The 17,906-nt window shown below is 47.4% G+C and overlaps 1 protein-coding gene across 1 annotated transcript in view; it reads right to left on the bottom strand.

Moving 5' to 3' along the window:
• The window catches only part of GNPTAB (N-acetylglucosamine-1-phosphate transferase subunits alpha and beta), a 113,385-nt gene that overhangs the window by 34,636 nt on the left and 60,843 nt on the right, over positions 1 to 17,906 (bottom strand). Inside the window, exons 15-16 of the mRNA XM_056574563.1 lie at positions 9,075 to 9,294; positions 382 to 495 (exon numbers count right to left, since the gene is read on the bottom strand). Of these exons, the coding sequence (XP_056430538.1) occupies positions 382 to 495; positions 9,075 to 9,294 (334 nt within the window). The remainder of the gene's footprint in view (positions 1 to 381; positions 496 to 9,074; positions 9,295 to 17,906) is intronic.

Below are 17,906 nucleotides of genomic sequence, written 5' to 3'. Positions count from 1 at the left end.
GTTAAGAGTTTAAAATAGAAGTAATTTACAAATCTGTTTAAGTTCTGGCACCAGTTGATTTAGGAAAAAATATATAGTTTTTCACCGGAGTACACCTTTAAGAAATGACGACAGGTACTCTTCCAAGGGTCAGGAGGAAAAAACTAAGTGCAAAAATGAAAACTGGCGAGGTTCTTAAGGGGTTAAACCAGGCCCCCCCCTAAACAAAATTAAAATAGTTCTATAACTGTTTTTTTCTAAACAATTATAAAAAGTGCATCACTTAGATCTGCAAAGTGTTTATTCATATTTTATTGTGGCGATTTTTATACAGTTGTGTTTCTATTGTTTTAACTCATGCACCATAAATACAATTCCAAAAACAAACAAAAAGATGTTTACCAAATTTGGATCGTAATACGATTCTTGTGTTGCTGGAGCAACAGAATCCAATGTGCTGTTCAACTGGAGTGTTTTGGAGCAATTAATAAGCATATGTTCTAAGCCAGTCAGGTCCTACAACACACAAATATTTGACAGCTTTAAAACAGTGAAATAACCATAAATTATACTATAAAAGAAAATGATACAAGAAAGATCAACAATGTCCCAGGTGCTTATTTTAATTTTACACATACAAAATGAGGAAGTAAGCTATAATTGAATGAAGGGTAAATAGCAGCCATGAAGGGAAAAGCGAAACATGGCGGAATTTTTATGGGGAGGTCTTATTAGAGAAAACCCCTTTAAAAGTGTGGCCACTTTAGATAAACAGTTGGTCTTGCAAGACACAGACAGACAGATATTTTCCCTACCATGGTTGCCCTTCAGATAAAGGGCTGTCTATGTAACACAGACTTGTTCAGTATGCGAGAACAAGAGCCACTTGCACGGAATGGCTCTTTGTTTTGGCTCACAGAGAAGGGCCCTAAGCAGGCCCTCTATACCATGGAGGATAAGAACAAAAGTGCTGGAGTTCCCTTTTAACTTTAAAAGTTAGCTGGATTCTGAATGTTTAGTTATATAATACTGAAGTAACCTATGTCTAAATTGCATAAAATTACTCAAATTAGGACAGAATAAAATAAGTGTTTTTGGGTACAAAATTTTAGCCTAAGAAAAAAAAGAAAAAAAGAAAAAAAAAAAAAACATTTTTGCTAAGCAAAAAAAAACTGCTGGAAATTTAGTTTTTACACATTTTTGTGATGTTTCTCTTCCATTTTTGATACAACAAATGTGATTATGTAATTTGCATTTCAGCTGTGCTCGGGGATAAAAACAGCAAAAAGAAAAATTGCAAAACTACATTCCAAAAACTGATTTTTTTAAAAACCATAAACTCCTGAAAAAGAAGGAAACTGCACTTAATTTTATTACTTTAAAATTGCTGTTATAAAAGTTTGGTCTTTTGGTTTGTTTTTCTAAGCCAAAAACACCAAAATACTGTGTGTGAGAACAGCCTTGGGGTGTGTTGTCATGATCACACTTTTTGAGGCCAAAGCAAGAAATGGATTTAAATAGAGGACAAGTTGATGTAAATCCATGAGAACCCTAAGTAGTGACTCATTGAGGAATGGGCAACACTTGGAACATGTAGCCTTAGAACAGAATGTTATTTATTGAGATATTTTTTTAAACTACCTGCTGTATAGAATGTTATACTTGTACACATGGGTAGTGTTAAGCACTAAGAACTATTAAAGAAAACTATAATATATGGAAAAAACAAATAGATTTACAAACAGTTATTGATAGGAATAAATAACATATACAGAAAAGTTCACAGTGAAAATGTCAAGTGTCAGTGATATTGTGTTATCGTATAGTGCTGGCTGTTGAGCAAAGAGTCTAGAAATTCTGATTCAGGAGTCGGGTGACAGTAATACGGTGCAAAGTTTCGGACCCTGGTGCCAATTTTCAGGAAACCCTTGGCATCCCTTGTGTCATATTTGTCCTATAGTATCTTCAGCTGCTAAATGCTAGAGAGACATGTTCAGAGGGCCCAGAGTTGAAGTGAAACTGACAGCTGGTTCACTTGTACTAAACCCAATACACAGGGTTATAGTGCAGGTGAAACAGATGTGATGTTTTACTTATCCTGATCGGTGCCACCATTCTGGAGATAAACCCAGGCATTCCGAGCATCCTTGCCTCCGTCCCCCCTGCTCCCATATGCCTGCCTGCCTTATGCTTACATGTGTGAATGGGGTCTCATCAAAATTTATGAGGTGGGCGCCATATGGCTCCCAACCTTATTGCGCAAAGCAGGCTACTTACACATATTAACAATGGAAGCTAATACCTGGTTTATCTCCGAAACTGTGGCATTTATCTGGGTAATTCAACCAATTGCCCCTGGAGTGAGTTTATGGTCAACAGTAGAGATGAGCGAACTTACAGTAAATTGGATTCGTCACAAACTTCTCGGAGCGGTAATTGATGACTTATCCTGCATAAATTAGTTCAGCTTTTAGGTGCTCCCGTGGGCTGGAAAAGGTGGATACAGTCCTAGGAGACTCTTTCCTAGGACTGTATCCATCTTTTCCAGCCCTCCGGAGCACCTGAAAGCTGAACTAATTTATGCAGGATAAGTCATCAACTGCCGAGCCGAGAAGTTCGTGACGAATCGAATTTACTGTAAGTTCGCTCATCTCTAGTCAACAATTCCCAAAACTCCAAGACCATGGGCATAAATCCCAGGACCACAAAACCCCCATCCCTAAAACTTAGCTTTTATTTAGCTTATTAGTAAAACAAATTGATAAACTGGTCAGTGACACTTAAATCACAAACTCTGTGTGCTGTGAATCACATGAATTGATAGAATCCTGGGCATACACCCTAGGTGTGCAAAGTTATCCAGTGGCCTGAAGTGCAACTGGATTACTGTATACACACTGAGCTGCTATATAAAATCACAACAATATGCCCCCTCTACATGTTTTGTTTAAGGGGTGGGAAGAATTAATAAAGGTTTTTTTTTTTTTTTTTTTGGCCCTGGGCTTTATGCCCAGGGTCTTGGAGGTTTTTGGATAATTTTAATCCAGGTCACCCGCATTACAACCCTGAGTATTGGGTTTAGTGAGGGTAAACCAGTTGTCAGTTTTCCTTCAATATGTGACTTCTAAGCCACTTGCTGGGGAACACCACTCAACAGCAAGTACATGCTGTATAGTCATAACAAGCCTTATGGTAAGTTCACAAGGGCAAAAAAGCCTTAAAAAACTGTGGTTTGAATCTCCCTTAGACTCAGATTGGAGAAGTAAAAAAAAAAAAAAAAAGGAAGCCATGGTTTTCAAAATACAGCAAGGAAAAAATGCCACTTTTCAGAGAGGTTCTGCTTTGCTTTTTTTAAGTGTTTATTTAAGTTTTTTCAGTAAAAACAGCAAGACAACACCAATAGTCCAATACAATAAAAAAAAAAAAAAAAAATTATGAAAACATCCAAACAAAACAAAGCAACTACAAGACAGACAATCAAAACACACCTCATTCACACTCTGGATCCCACCTCCCCCCCACATAGACCACCAGGGAAACATCAGGTCACCCTAGACCTGTTGGGATGAGCTAGCTGAAGTATCCACCAAGTCACCTAAAAGCAACCAAGGCACCCAGACCCTGTCAAATTTCTTGGGGCATTTCCTGCTATTATAAAGTCTGATACAAGGGAAAATATTTATTTACCATAGCCCTCCAGTGAGACAAAGGAGGGACCACATTTTCGTTATAAGACATAAGCACTTTCCGGGCACAAAACAGCAGAAACCAAATCAGCAGGTGCCTATGGGAGCCACACTCAAATCATTAACGAGACCTAAAAGACAGACCTCAGGGGACTGGACAAAAACGGGAACTCTAAATGTTCTGCGAGAAAGCTCACCACCTCTCTCCAAAACAGCACCACACACAATCCCACATTGCATGTAACAGAGTACCTATCTCAGCCTGGCACCGTAAACAGATATCAGAGGAAGTAACACCAATATGCTTTAACAGAACAGGGGTATAGTACAAACGAAGAATAAAACGGAACTGTATCAGCAAGTCCCTCGCAGAATAATAAGTCCCAACCACCTTTTTCCACTGGGTCTCAGGCAACGTAGAAAGATCAACCACTCATTTTTCATATGCCAGCTAAAAGGGGCTAGGACCCACCGATCTAAGTAGAATATATGCCTGGGAAAGTGGCTTGGTAAGGTCAGTGGTGCCCAGAAGCAACTCTACATCAGAGAAGGCTGGGGTTATCTCAAAGGAGCCAAATTGGGCCTGTACCGCGTGTTGCAGCTGCAAATACCAAAAGAAGGCACTGCTGGGGACATGAAAGCAGTCCTGGAATTCAGAGAAAGATGGGAACAAAGGAAAATCCCCAAACAATTGCATGGCAAACTTGACTCCATGTTAACTCCAAAACCCGGCAGTGTCCAACCCTTGAAGGTGAGGAATAGTCGCACTCGCTCACAGGGGTGCTCGAGAAGAAGGGGGAAACGACTAGACACCATCAACCAAACCACTGCCACTGTGTAAATAGGATGTGGGATGGAGGAGGAAACCACAGGCCTATAGAGTGTCAGTCAGAGACTCATATGAACCCATTAACGCACCTGCTAAAGCCGTAGCCACATTAAAAGGTCCAGATCGATCCACCAGGCCGCTTACACCAGCTGGGAAGCAAGAAAATAGTCGTGCATATTCGGAGCCCCCAGTCCCCCTCTCTGCTTTGGCACCTGGAGAAGAGCTTGACTCAGCCTAGGAGACTTATCCTACCAATAGAAGGATCTCAGAGCCGAATTGAGCTGTAGGAAAAAAACATTTAGGAGGGATAGTAGGGGAGAGGTGGAAGAGGTAGAGAAACTTAGGTAAGTATATCATTTTGAAGATATTAATCCTACCTAAAAGAGAAAGAGGGAGAGAGGACCAAGAGAGTAGCTTAGAATCGGTAGAGGAAAGGAGAGGTTCAAGGTGAAGAGAAAAAAAATCAGGCAATATTGGAGAGACCTGCACCCCAAGATAGCAAAATCCATCCACAACTTGCAATGACACCGGGAGAACAGGCGGGAGAACAGTCCCCCTCCTGAGCGGCATAAGGGAAGATTTGGCCCAATTGACCCACAGGCCCGAAAAAGAGCCAAAGCGGTCAAGGAGGTCAAACAAGGAGCCAAGAGAGGTCTCTACATCAGCAAGATAGACCAAAGTATCATCTGCATACATGGATACCTTCTCAACCAAGGAGCCTCGTGTTATACCATGGATGTCAGGAGATACACGGATGGCTGCTGCAAGAGGCTCAACCACCAGAGCAAACAAGAGAGGGGACATCGGACAACCCTGCCGGGTACCCCTACCCAACGAATGGGAGGCAGACACATCAAGATTCGTACGGATCCTAGCCGCAGGAGACTTATAGAGAAGACAAACCCAAGAGCAAAACACAGGCCCAAAGCAGAGAACCCACAGCAGCGTCCACAGATATTGCCATTCCACAGAGTCAAAAGTCTTGTAAATGTCCAAACTGGCAACAAACCCAAGAGAGGCATCCCCCTCCACCGCAGCAATGTTAAGCTGAAGCCTCCGGACATTAACGTCCGTCGCTCGGCCCGGCATGGAGCCAGACTGGTCAGGATGAACGAGGGAGGAAACAACCCCATTGAGTATTAGCAAAAATCTTGGACATGATTTTGATAGACATTAAGCAAGGAAATAGGCCTATAGGAATCGGGTCTACTGGGGTCCTTGCCAGGTTTAAAGAGAACCACAATCAATGCCTCTCTCATAGAGGACAGGGTTCCCGTTTCAGTAGCTGCATGATACAATTTAAGCAGAAGGGGAATCAGCCTCTCCTCGCTCATCCTATACCATTCCCCAACCATACCATCCAATCCCGGTGTCTTACCAGGAGGCAAATCCTTAATAGCCTGAACGACTTCCCCAGCAGAAAAAGGAGCATCCAGAGCAGAGTGCTGAGATGAGGTAAGAGAAGGAAGAGAAAGACTCCTCAGAATAGGAAGAAGACCCACAGGAACAGAAGGAGAGCGAGAAGTATAGAGGTCACTATAAAAGTTCTGAAACACCACATTGATAACTGCAGGATCAGATACTAATACACCATCTGCACCTGCAATACAGGGGATTGAGGCCACTGGCTGACTCGCTCTCGCCAAATAAGCAAGCAATTTCCCATTTTTATCACCGAACTCAAAGAGAGCCGCCTCCCTGTCCACCAGCTTTTTCTGAATCCTATCCTGTTGCAATACTAACAAGGCCCTCTGTGCCATCGCACAAGCCTGCTCCTCATCAGGTGAGGGGTCACAGACCACCTCTGCCTCTAACCTAAAAATCTCTGTCTGCAAGGATCGCTCCCGAGCCTGAAAGATCGCCCTCTGCCCCGCCACCCCTGCAATAAAGGCCCCACGGATTTTAGCTTTGTAGGCATCCCATTGAACCAATGGGTCAGGGTGAGTAGCATTATGAACCCAATAGTCATCATGAGCAGCCCCAACAGCCGCAATAACAGCCTCAGATTGGAGCTAACCAGGGTGCATTCTCCAGACTTTAGAAGATGTACAGGGACCAAGGGACAGAGTAAGAACAATAGCAGAGTTCCCCCTATTAGTGTACAGGATATCTCTTACCACAGGCAGGAGATCCACCGAGGCAAAAACTAGATCAATTCTCGAGAAAGACTTGTGCAGAGAGGAGTAGAAGAAGACTGAGGAAGGACCTAAGGGCATAGTGAAGAATCACAAACCTCCCAAAATGATCACACATCACCTGAGAGATTTCTAAGGGAAGGGACCTAGAAACTAAGACAGAAACCCCCCAGGCATACGTAAAATATGAGGAGTGATACCCCCGAGCTCTCCAAGCCCGCTTCAGCGCAAGCACCTTCTGGCCCATGATGTGAGTCTACTGTAAACAAATCAGATGGGGAGAGTGGCGTTTAACAAAATCTAAACAAAGGGCCGCTTAAACTTAGAATTGAGACCATGGACGTTCCAACTTACAATTCTAAGGGACCCAATCGTAACATAGAAGAAAAGTAATCTCAGGAGATAACAATAACGGTAGAAGCAACAGAGGGGGGAGGGGTCCAGACCACACAACCGGCATCCACACAGACAAACAAGACACACCCAAGAACAAAAAACAGCAAAACAAATAATACATTCCCAGTAACAATACCCTAACACTAAGGAAATTACGTGTAGACCTAGCAACCCTCCTATGGCCTATACCCATCTAAGTGGGAACCCTAGGGCACCAGGAACCTAGGGAATGCCCTACAGATGAACCCCCAACTATCTATGCAAGGAGAAGAAATTCGGGGTCAGCAGGATAGGAGTTCAGTCCGGAGGGTGAGCATGCGGAGCAGTGTCCACCCACTGCAGAGCCTCAGAGGGAGAGGTGAAAAACATTGTGGAGTCACCATCCTCTACTCTCAACCGCACCGGGAACAGCATGGCATATGTGTAACCCTTGGACCGAAGGCGCTGGCGGACCTCTGTAAATTTCATCCTCTGCTTGCGGAGTTCCACTGAGAAGTCCGGGTAGAAGGCCACTCTGCTACCATTGAATAGAACTTCACCTTTAATGCGCACAGCTCTCAGGATAGCATCTCTATCTTTGAAGTGCAGCAGATTTGCCAGGAAGGGTCTAAGAGGACCCCCAGATGGAGGAGGTCTACCCGGGACCCTATGTGCCCGTTCCACAGAGAAATAAGGGGAAAAAGTGTCAGCAGGCAGGAGTTCTTTACGCCAGGTTTCAAGGAAGCAACAGCATCAGAGCCCTCAGCCCTCTCCAGAAGGCCTACCATCCAAATATTGTTTTGGCATAAGCGGTTCTCAAAGTCATCGGCCCGGTCATTCACGCATTTCATCTGGCGCTGATGAGAGTCTATTTGTTGTGGAATGGGTTGCAGGGTATCCTCCACAGTAGAGACCCTCCGTTCCACTTTCGTAGTGCGGTCCCTGAGCTTTTGGGTTTCATGTCTCAGCATAACAAAGTCTTGTCTCAGTTCATCAACCTGTGAGAGCATCAGTGTTTGGCATGTCGTAATGGCTGCCAGTACTTCAGCAAATTTCTGGCCAATATCCGAGGCGGAATAACGAGAGCGGACCGGAGATCGGGGCTGCAAGGGACTGTCAGCACCCTCGAACAGGAAGTATCCGGAGAGTCACGTCCCGCTCGGTCTTGGGACCTGGAAATTTGTCTTTAGACGCATGGGTGGACACTTTAGATGTTAGTGGAGTAGGGGCTCTAGAGTCCCTGCGGGATGGACCACATGGCCGTATAGAACCTTCATCAGAGGAATTGTCATCCCCAGAGGATTGTCTAGCCGCCTCAGCAGCAACTTTGGATTTTTTATTCTTATTACAGGGCTCAGCAAGACTCACAGTTAAGGGCTCCAGAGTAAGTCAAAGACACTGTGGTAGCAACACCACTTAATGCAGAGAGGCAGGGGAGGGCAGGATCTGCAGCAGAGGCAGGAGAGGCAGAATACAGGCCAAGCAAGGAGCCAGGGGTCTTCCACCTCCAGAAGCAGCAGAAATGGAAGGACAGCAGGATCTTCCTCCAGCATAAGGGAGGCAGATACGTAACTCTGACACAGGGAGAGCACAGAACCGCACACAGCATGTAAGTAGCGCGCTTCTCAGTCCCGCCGGGGGAGTCTGCAAGGAGACCAGAGAGGCCCGCAATGGCGGCGGCCCATCAGCACTTCCGGAAGCCAGTACGTAGCCCCGGGACGCCTGTGCGCCAGAGCACACAGCAGCACCGCAAACCAGCGCATAATCGGATCCTCCCGCGGCACAGCACCAGGCAGAAGGCAGTTCCCGATGCCGCCCGTGGACCTCTGTCCGTGATCCAGGTCCACCGCACACCACCGCAGGGGAAATGTAGCTCCACCGCTGCCAGGCCACCTCTAGCAGGGCTTCCAAGGAAGGGCAGGTAGGTTGCGAACCCCAGGATAAACTAGAAACTGTTTTAGAGGCTGAGGGAGCAGGAGCTGCGGCTCACACGTCCGCTCAGTCCAGCATGCAGGCCACGCCCCTCAGAGAGGTTCTGCTTGGACGCTCACAAGGAAAAAATTTAAATACCTGTAAACTTAGAGGTAGCTGGTGTATTCTTGTAGCCAATGTCCGTATTTCTCGATCAGACAATACTCCTGACCCGTCAGTGTCTACTTCTTGGAAAATCTGGGAGATGTTTAGTGGCTGTATAGCACTCATTAGATAATAAAAAAAGGAGAAAGCAAACTGCATGTCTTCTGAATGTCGTACTTTATGGGCAGATGTTTTGTCAAACTCGGCTGGATACCTGCAAAGACAAAACATATCACGGCATAAAACTTTGTTATAATGTACTCTTTTCAAAGTGTACCCGTCACTTTAAAAGTTTTGATTGGTCAAGTCTGAATGTTCATTCCAAAACAATTACTATAATCTGCATGAAGAAAAAGCGATTTTTTTGTACTCACCGTAAAATCTCTCTCTCGTAGCCTTAATCGGGGGGACACCTTACTGATGGGTATATGCTCTTGCCACTAGGAGGTGCTGACACTAGGAAAAAAAAGTCTGTTTCTCCCTGGCAGGATATACCTGCCCACTATAAGTTAGGTTACCAGTTTTGCTAAAAAGCAGTAGGAGAAGCCAACAAAGAACATGTCCAAAGGACCATAGAAAGAATCCCGAATAAATAATGGGTGGGTGCGATATCCCCCAATGAAGGCTACGAGAAAGATTATACGGTTAGTACAAAAAAAATCTTTTTTTTTCTGTTGCTCTTCTTTGGGGGACACCTTACTGATATGATGTACTAAAGCAGTCCCCTAGGGTGGGAAAAACAACCACCAGAGAAAGGGAAACAGTCCAGAGGCCGAATCCGCTCGACAGTAAGGCCCGTGGACGAGATCCCGGGCCAGAGACAACTGAGGCCCAGTAACTGAGCTCCCAGAAGAACCGCCGTCCATGCAAATGGGCTAGGATGCCAAAAGGTAGAGACCATCCTATGTAGATACTCTAAACCTACGGTCCATATAGAGAAACAAGAAAAGGGGGACTAGGAAGCCAGATGGGCCAGAACCATCCCGGGAGGAGGTAGGAAATCAACTCCAAGGAACAGAGAACCAGACAGAGGGCTAGTCCAGCTGAGAAACAAAAATGAAAAAGGGCACAAGAGAGCCCCATCCAGATTCAACCGATTCAAGAAAACATGGCGGAAAAAACGCCAGGGAGAACAGCGTACGCTGAGCAGAAGGGTGGAGACCCAAAAACGATCTCTAGAGAGGCCTGGTGCCCAAAAACAGCTGCAGCCCAAAAAAACCCTGTTCCAGGGGCCTGCCGCGAACACCTGGGAGGCGAAAGAAGCTAGAGTAGCATGATCCGGATGACCGGAACGCCTTCCATCTCAGGAAAACATGGACCCTGAAGAAGGAGACTGGAGGAATAACGGCCAAAAAGAGAGCGGAAAGGCCTGAAATGGGGCATCCCGGAACCTTGGGGCGAACAACATGGTAATTGGAGGTTCCCGAGTCACCTGGAAGACTTACACCTGTAGGGGAAGTAAATCCTAAGTCTGCGAAACGCTACAGGTGACAAACTTCTACGTCGAGACAAGAAGCGCGGCACAGAAAGACCGCCCCACAAATGGGATCGCGGAGAAATCTGGGCAGGAGGTCTAACCTGTCCGAGACCTCAACCATCACTAAGGCTCAAAGAACCAGAAAGGCCTACCTAGAAAAGAAGGCACTCCACAACATACTAGGATAATGTCCAAGACAAGGAGACTAACCATACATGAATCCCAGTGGTCAGAGCGGACCGAAGCAATATCCCGTCAGGACGGGAACGGAGATGGAAACAAAAGCCAAGGTTACTCCAGAAGACCGTAGAGTCAGTGTAGCACACCAGACAATGACAAAGGGAAATATGAACACACCCCTCCAGAGAGAAAGCACCGAGGGAGGAGAGCAATGGAAGGACCCAAACACAGACTGTGCCAGACGAGTTGACGCCGAGCCATACATGATTGCATAAACTTCTCCAACAGAGGAGAATGCAAGACTGCATGAGCAGCAGTAGATTACAAAAAAACAGGAAGAGAGCCAGGCTCCAAAAGGTGCGCAGCCCTGCTGAGAGCTCTCAGCAAAAAACAAGGACCCAGCCAGGTACCCCACCTATATAGGAGAAAACAAGGGGTGGTTGCGATGAAACCCAGGCACTGACCAGCCAAGCTCCCTGATTTCCGTACCCCCTGTGGAAGGGGGATTGTCAAAGTGTGCCAATGCGCTATAGGAGCAGGGGAATGCCGCCCGAAGCCAAGGGGACAAAGTACTGGGTGGACATATCGAGGTATGGAAAGGCGAAGTTGTGTCCCCAGAGAGACCAGTATTAGTGGACACTGGTGCTGGGCAAAAGGTACAAAGACGTGACTGCGAATACAAGTAAGAAGAAGCACACACACACACAGCAACCAAAGCATTGAGAGGAACACCCCAATGTAGGGAAACCCTGGACCAGATGGATGGCAATGAAGCAACAGAGCCAGCGACTGAACCACCCTGCACAGGAACCCAGGACAGATACCAGGAGGAATAGGGCAGAGGCTGAACCGACTGAGTCGCCCCATCAGGCCCCATGCCAGAACAGAGGTGCTCAACCGCCGTAGACCTGTGGAGACAAGATCACAGGAAGGTGAAGTGGCACACCCTGCCGAAAGGAAGGTAAGGTGTGCTCTACACGTGCAGAGTGGCCTAGCACACGTAGGGACACAGACATGGTTACCGCACAAGAGTAGTGGGGCACCCAGGCTGCAGACATGAAAGAAAATGCAGATATCCAAAAGTCTGGCAGTATGGAAGACCGGCTCAGCACCCAACGGTGTGTCGCAACCATGCCCCTAGCAGACCAACGTTGCACCCTCGGAAAGGGGAACAGAGAGTGCTGCTGTTGCTGTGAAAGTCCCTGGAACCTACCGGAAACACCCACACCCCATCTCCTATGGTGCACACACTAGGACTGCGGTCGCAGACGTAAGAGATGAAGGATGACAGACCGGTATAAAAGGTCCAATGAACCCACCAAGACACACTGTTGGAACATCACGTGGAAAATGAGTCACTGCAGCTGCGGGAGCGTCAAGAATGGGGAAGGTGACCTGGCAAATCAGAAAACGATACAGACACAGTCTGGCTATCTGGCATAGGGACCATGGCCACACCAGGTCCCGCATTCAGAACCACACACAGAAAGTAGGTTACCAGGCTTCAGTCAAGAGAGCGGCCGGCATGTATAGAGGGACCTGGTAAAGGAGGGAACCCTGCGAACCAGTATGAGGTGCATTGAATAGGGCCCATGGAGCAACATGGGGAGACTCTCTTGGAACTACACCTAGGTAGTGAGTTACCATAACCTCCATCCACAGTGTGGGAAGTGTATGGTAGTTAACCCGACATAGTAGTAAACCATGCAGACAACCGTCCTGTTGACTGGTATAGAGTTCCTGAACACTCATGGTCACACCTTCAAAACCTCCCATGGAGAGCGTGGCCGAACTAACTGTCGACCTGGCGGTGCAGGAGACCGAGCAGATGACAGTCCGGCTGACTGGCATCAGTTCCGAGGACCTGCAGGGACCCCAAGTCAGATTCCTTACCAGCAGTGAGGTACGGGAAACTTGACCATGCCTGCAGCAGAACAGATATGGGAGACCAATGGCGGCGACCATGCAGACAACAGTCTGACTGAAAAAGTACACCTCCAGGCGCTGGCAAAAAGGAACAGCCAGATAGGCGATCACTGTGCCCCTCTGTCGCCTGTGGGATGGACAGGAGGCCTAGGATACATGGATAGTATCCTCGCCACCCTGGGAGATCGGGGGAGGCTGAGTAGCTGTGAAATGTATTCCCCCCATTACCCCCTATAAGGTCCAGATGACACGCTGGGTTATTTCTTCATACACCTAGTGCAGCACTGGGGTACCTAAACTCACGCCGCAGATACATCAGCCATGAGATCAGTGACAGGCAGCAGAGGAAACCAAGCAGACCACTGTCTGGCTTACTGGTATGGGTCCATAGTATACAACGGTCACTCCTTCGGATACCTTGCACAGCAGTGTGGTACCGGTACTCCATCCGCAGATACATCAGCCATGTGATGAGTGACAGGTGGCGGAGGAACTACGCAGACCACTGTCTGGCTTACTGGTATGGGTCTATAGTAGACAACGGTGGTCAACTGGCATCAGGTACAATCCATGCCCACGCAGGGACACTTCCATGAAGACCCCACACTAAACGTGAGGATCTGGAGCACTAGCAGCGGATGCGGCATTCTGTGGAGGAGCAATCATAGTTTATGAGACTCAAGAACACCCCTTGATGGATGATCGGCGAACCAGACAGAGCGTCCTCAGTGTCTGCCAGGATGCAAAAGCTCTACAAGGGCACCCGACCAGCATTTTGCCTCGGAAGGGAGGGAGTGGAAGTCGGCCATGGGCACGACGGGCATGGTATGGAACTCAGTGGTAGGGGAGAACAGTCACTGAATATTCCCCGATAGGTTCTAAGGGATCAAGAATCTCTGGCAATAACCCACCATGTTGGTGCGTATACGCACCCTGATAGAGTGAGAACCCAGCAGAAAACAGAACACTTGAGGTAGACCTCAACTGACAATGTAATTAGGCCATAGCCGGTCACCGTACAGGGTGACTGAAGGAAACAAAACCGTCCCTAGAAAAGGAACCCTACAGATATTAAACTGATAGAAAAGGATGTGACAGACCAAGGCTGTAATAGCGAATGGTCACCACAAGGGGGAGCTCACAAGAAGCAATGAAAAAAAAAATCCAGGGTGCAATACAATTTATGGCCACGAGAAGACACCACCAAATGGTCCGAGTGACTTTAAAAAAAATTTTTTTTAACTGTGAAGAAGCGCAGCCCTCAGAGAAAGGAGGGCGCGCTGCAGAAACACCGCCCCCGGAGACGGCCACATCCTATAAGGAGCACGGGGAGGGGGGCCAGGGAACTTGTAGCAGGACGCAGCCTAACCCCTCCCCCGCCGTAACCCGCCCACATGAACGGTACGGGTCGCACGATTGGCGGCCGTTAAAGGTACAGGTATAATAGGGAACAGGTATAATGACGCGGGCGGTCTCTCCCCCGCCGGGGAAGTGCCCGGCCGCATGGGGCTTGAGACTCGCTCTCCCAAGAGAGCTAATAAGGGGGGCAGTTGCAGAGAGTCTCCCGCAGTAGATAAGAGAATGAGGTCAGGACACTGCGCCTGGCTGCAGCTAAGAGCAGTAAGCAGGCTGGTGTGCCCGCACTAAGGAACACGGTTGGCCGCATGGGACTGGAGTCCCGCTGCCTGCAGCTGTAGGTCTCCGGTCAGCCTATAAAGAACGTAATAGTAGTAAGCAGGCTGTGTGATCGCAACGAGGACGCGGTCGGCCGCGTGGGGCTGGAGACCCGCTGTTGCAGCTGTAGGTCTCCGGTCATTCTAATAAAGGACGTGGCCAGGACACTGTGCCTGGCCGGAATAAGAGTAGTAAGCGGGTGTATTGCGCTCCCACTGGGGAAGCGGACGGCCGTGTGAGACCGGAGACCCGCTGCCCAAGAGACAAACTGGGGCAGCAGCAATGAGTGTCCGACTGAATGAGAAGGGAGAACGGCCAGGGTAGTGTGCATGGTCCGCAATACATGTGGGGCCCGAATATGGGGGAGGGCAGGCCCACCGGACTGTCCCCACCAGAATGGTGCCGGAGGCCATTAGGAGTCCGGTCCAGCAGAGCCACGTGTAATGGCAGCTGTGGAGCTGGGCACATCAGAGAAAGGGGACCCTGGATGAGCAAAGGAGAGGGAGAGGGGGAAGGGGGGTTGTAGTACATCCTCACTCACGGCTCCATCTTCTCATACTCACCCTGAAGTCTTCAGCCAGCATTAGGCCACATTGCATCATGCCAGGCTTTCATAGCGAAACGGGCAGGGGCAAGTGGGGGACCCGGTCCCAGGGTACAACCGCCATGCGCTGTACGTTGGCGATAAGGGGATGTCGGCCCATACTCTTCTGCACCGTGCCCCTTTGTCGAATGTGGGCGATCAGGTAGCGCCATGGGAAAAAGAAACTAACAAGACATACTTAACTAGAAAATAAGAAAATAATAGATCATATCCTGCCAGGGAGGAGCAGACTTTTTTTTCCTAGTGTCAGCGCCTCCTGGTGGCAAGAGCATTTACCCATCAGTAAGGTGTCCCCCAATGAAGAGCGACCGAGAAATTACACAGCTGACTTACATTGGGAATCTGTCTTGGCCACGTGGCACAGAGATGGAGATATTTGTGCTTGGCATGCACTTTTCCTAGCTCGTTCTAGCAATAGGTCAGGTCTGAAGAACCCCAGACCCCGACGGATCAAAAATACAGGGGAAAAAAATACGAATCTACAAAATATCAGAAGTTTTTTAACCCCATCCTGGTTAAAGTGTACCCGTCATTAACAAAAACTTTTTATATAAAGGTAGATAATACCATTATATGTATATTTGTAACAAACATTGATTAAAAAAAAATTGTATATTTTTGGGTGAAAAAATGCTGTCCCTGCAGCTACTGCCTGTGTGTCTCATTGAGGAGTCCAAATACAGGAAGTGAGGGCAGGACCAGCAGGGCTCCTGGCTTGTCATTCATCCTGATATGTGAATCGGGAGTGTGTCACAGAGCCTCACCGCACAGAGCCCCGATTGTCTTCACCGCACAGAGCCCCGATTGTCCTCACCGCACAGAGCCCCGATTGTCCTCACCGCACAGAGCCCCGATTGTCCTCACCGCACAGAGCCCCGATTGTCCTCACCGCACAGAGCCCCGATTGTCCTCACCGCACAGAGCCCCGATTGTCCTCACCGCACAGAGCCCCGATTGTCCTCACCGCACAGAGCCCCGATTGTCCTCACCGCACAGAGCCCCGATTGTCCTCACCGCACAGAGCCCCGATTGTCCTCACCGCACAGAGCCCCGATTGTCCTCACCGCACAGAGCCCCGATTGTCCTCACCGCACAGAGCCCCGATTGTCCTCACCGCACAGAGCCCTGCTAGTCCTCACCGCACAGAGCCCTGCTAGTCCTCACCGCACAGAGCCCTGCTAGTCCTCTCCGCACAGAGCCCTGCTTGTCCTCACTGCACAGAGCCCTGTTTGTCCTCACTGCACAGAGCCCTGCTTGTTCTCACTGCACAGAGCCCTGCTTGTCCTCACTGCACAGAGCCCTGCTTGTCCTCACTGCACAGAGCCCTGCTTGTTCTCACTGCACAGAGCCCTGCTTGTCCTCACTGCACAGAGCCCTGCTTATTCACCCACACGTCCTGTATTTGGACTCCTCACAGAGACACACAGACAATAGCTGTAGGGACAAAAATATATACATTTTTAACCAATGTCTAATACAAATATACAAGTTATTTTCTACATAATATAAAAAGTTTTTGTTAACGACAGGTACACTTTAATGATGTACAAGGCATTTCAAAAGACCCCTTTTAGAACTTTTTTTTACAGTTTGTTATACTGCGACCTTGTACTAAAATAAAAAATATATAAATTTTTCCCCATCACTCAGCACCCAATGCCCCATGATGAGAAAGTGAAAATAGAATTTTAGACCTTTTTGCTAATTAATTAATAATAAAAAATAAAATACATAACATAAGTATTCAGACTCTTTTCTATGACACTTGAAATTTAACTCTGGGGTCTCCCAATTCTCTTGATCATCTCTGAGATGTTTCTACACCTTGATTGGAGTCACTATTGGTGGCCATAATTCTTAAATGGGAGAAGTTTGGAATAGCCAGGACTCATGCTAGAGCTGGTCACCCCACCAAACTAAGTAATCGGGGTAATGTCTGATAGCATTGGGTAATGTCCAATACCATTCCTGCAGTGAAGCATGGTGGTTGCAGAATCATGTTTTATGGGGGGGGATTTCTCTGTCAAACATAAGTTGCAATGTAAAAGCGAAAAATCCAATTCAAAAAGGGGGGGAGGGAACACAAAATGACAAACTAACAAAACGGAGAGGAAAAACACTAGAGAAGAAAAATAGAAGAAGGGAGGGAAAGGTCAAAAACAAGAGGTACAGACAAGAATAGGGCAAAAAGAAGCTTTTAAGCATCTGGGCCGGGAATTCAAGTCAAGGTTGAGGAAAAGCAGAATGGAATAAAGTACCAAGTCAGTCTAAATGAAAACATGATCCAGAGTAGTCTGGACCTCCAACTTCAACAAGACAATGACCGTAAGAGCACACAGCCAATCGGACACCTCTGGAGAGGCCTGAAAATGGTTGTCCACCAAGAATCCCCATCCAACCTGATAGAGCCTAAAAGGAGAGCAGAGAAGAATCTAGGCATCATACCCAAGAAAATTGGAGGCTGTCATCACTGCCAAAGGTGCTTCAACTAATTTTACTGAGTAAGGGGTCTGAAAGCTTCTGTCAAAGCAAAATTAAAATTTAACTTTTTAATAAATTATTAATAAACGATTTTTAACATTCTGTTTGAAATATGTCATTATGGATTATTGAGTGCAGAATGACAGGGGAGAGAGTGAAATGGTCTAAAAGCCTTCCGAGTACACTGTACATTTACAGCCCATGCCCTACCTGACAGGTGCTGGGCTGCTATATGCAGCTGACACCTGCTGGTAATGACCAGCATCAGAAATTACTTTGATACTGGTAATTTTAACTGTACGTATGCCATGATCAATAGTAAATAAATGGTATATGATTCATACTGGGAACAAATGGTGATCACAACCAGCTTCTTTCCACCACACTAGTCTTGATTGACAGATCTTTCCCTGTCTGCGCATAGGGAGAAAATTAACAATCTAGGGAGAAGCTGCTGGAAACCAGTGTCATGACTCGGAGCCAT

This window comes from Hyla sarda, chromosome 4 (genome assembly GCF_029499605.1).
Source record: "Hyla sarda isolate aHylSar1 chromosome 4, aHylSar1.hap1, whole genome shotgun sequence".
Classification (NCBI taxonomy): domain Eukaryota; kingdom Metazoa; phylum Chordata; class Amphibia; order Anura; family Hylidae; genus Hyla; species Hyla sarda.
The sequence above is the reverse complement of the archived record's forward strand: the minus strand, read 5'-3'. Positions and strand labels throughout refer to the sequence as shown.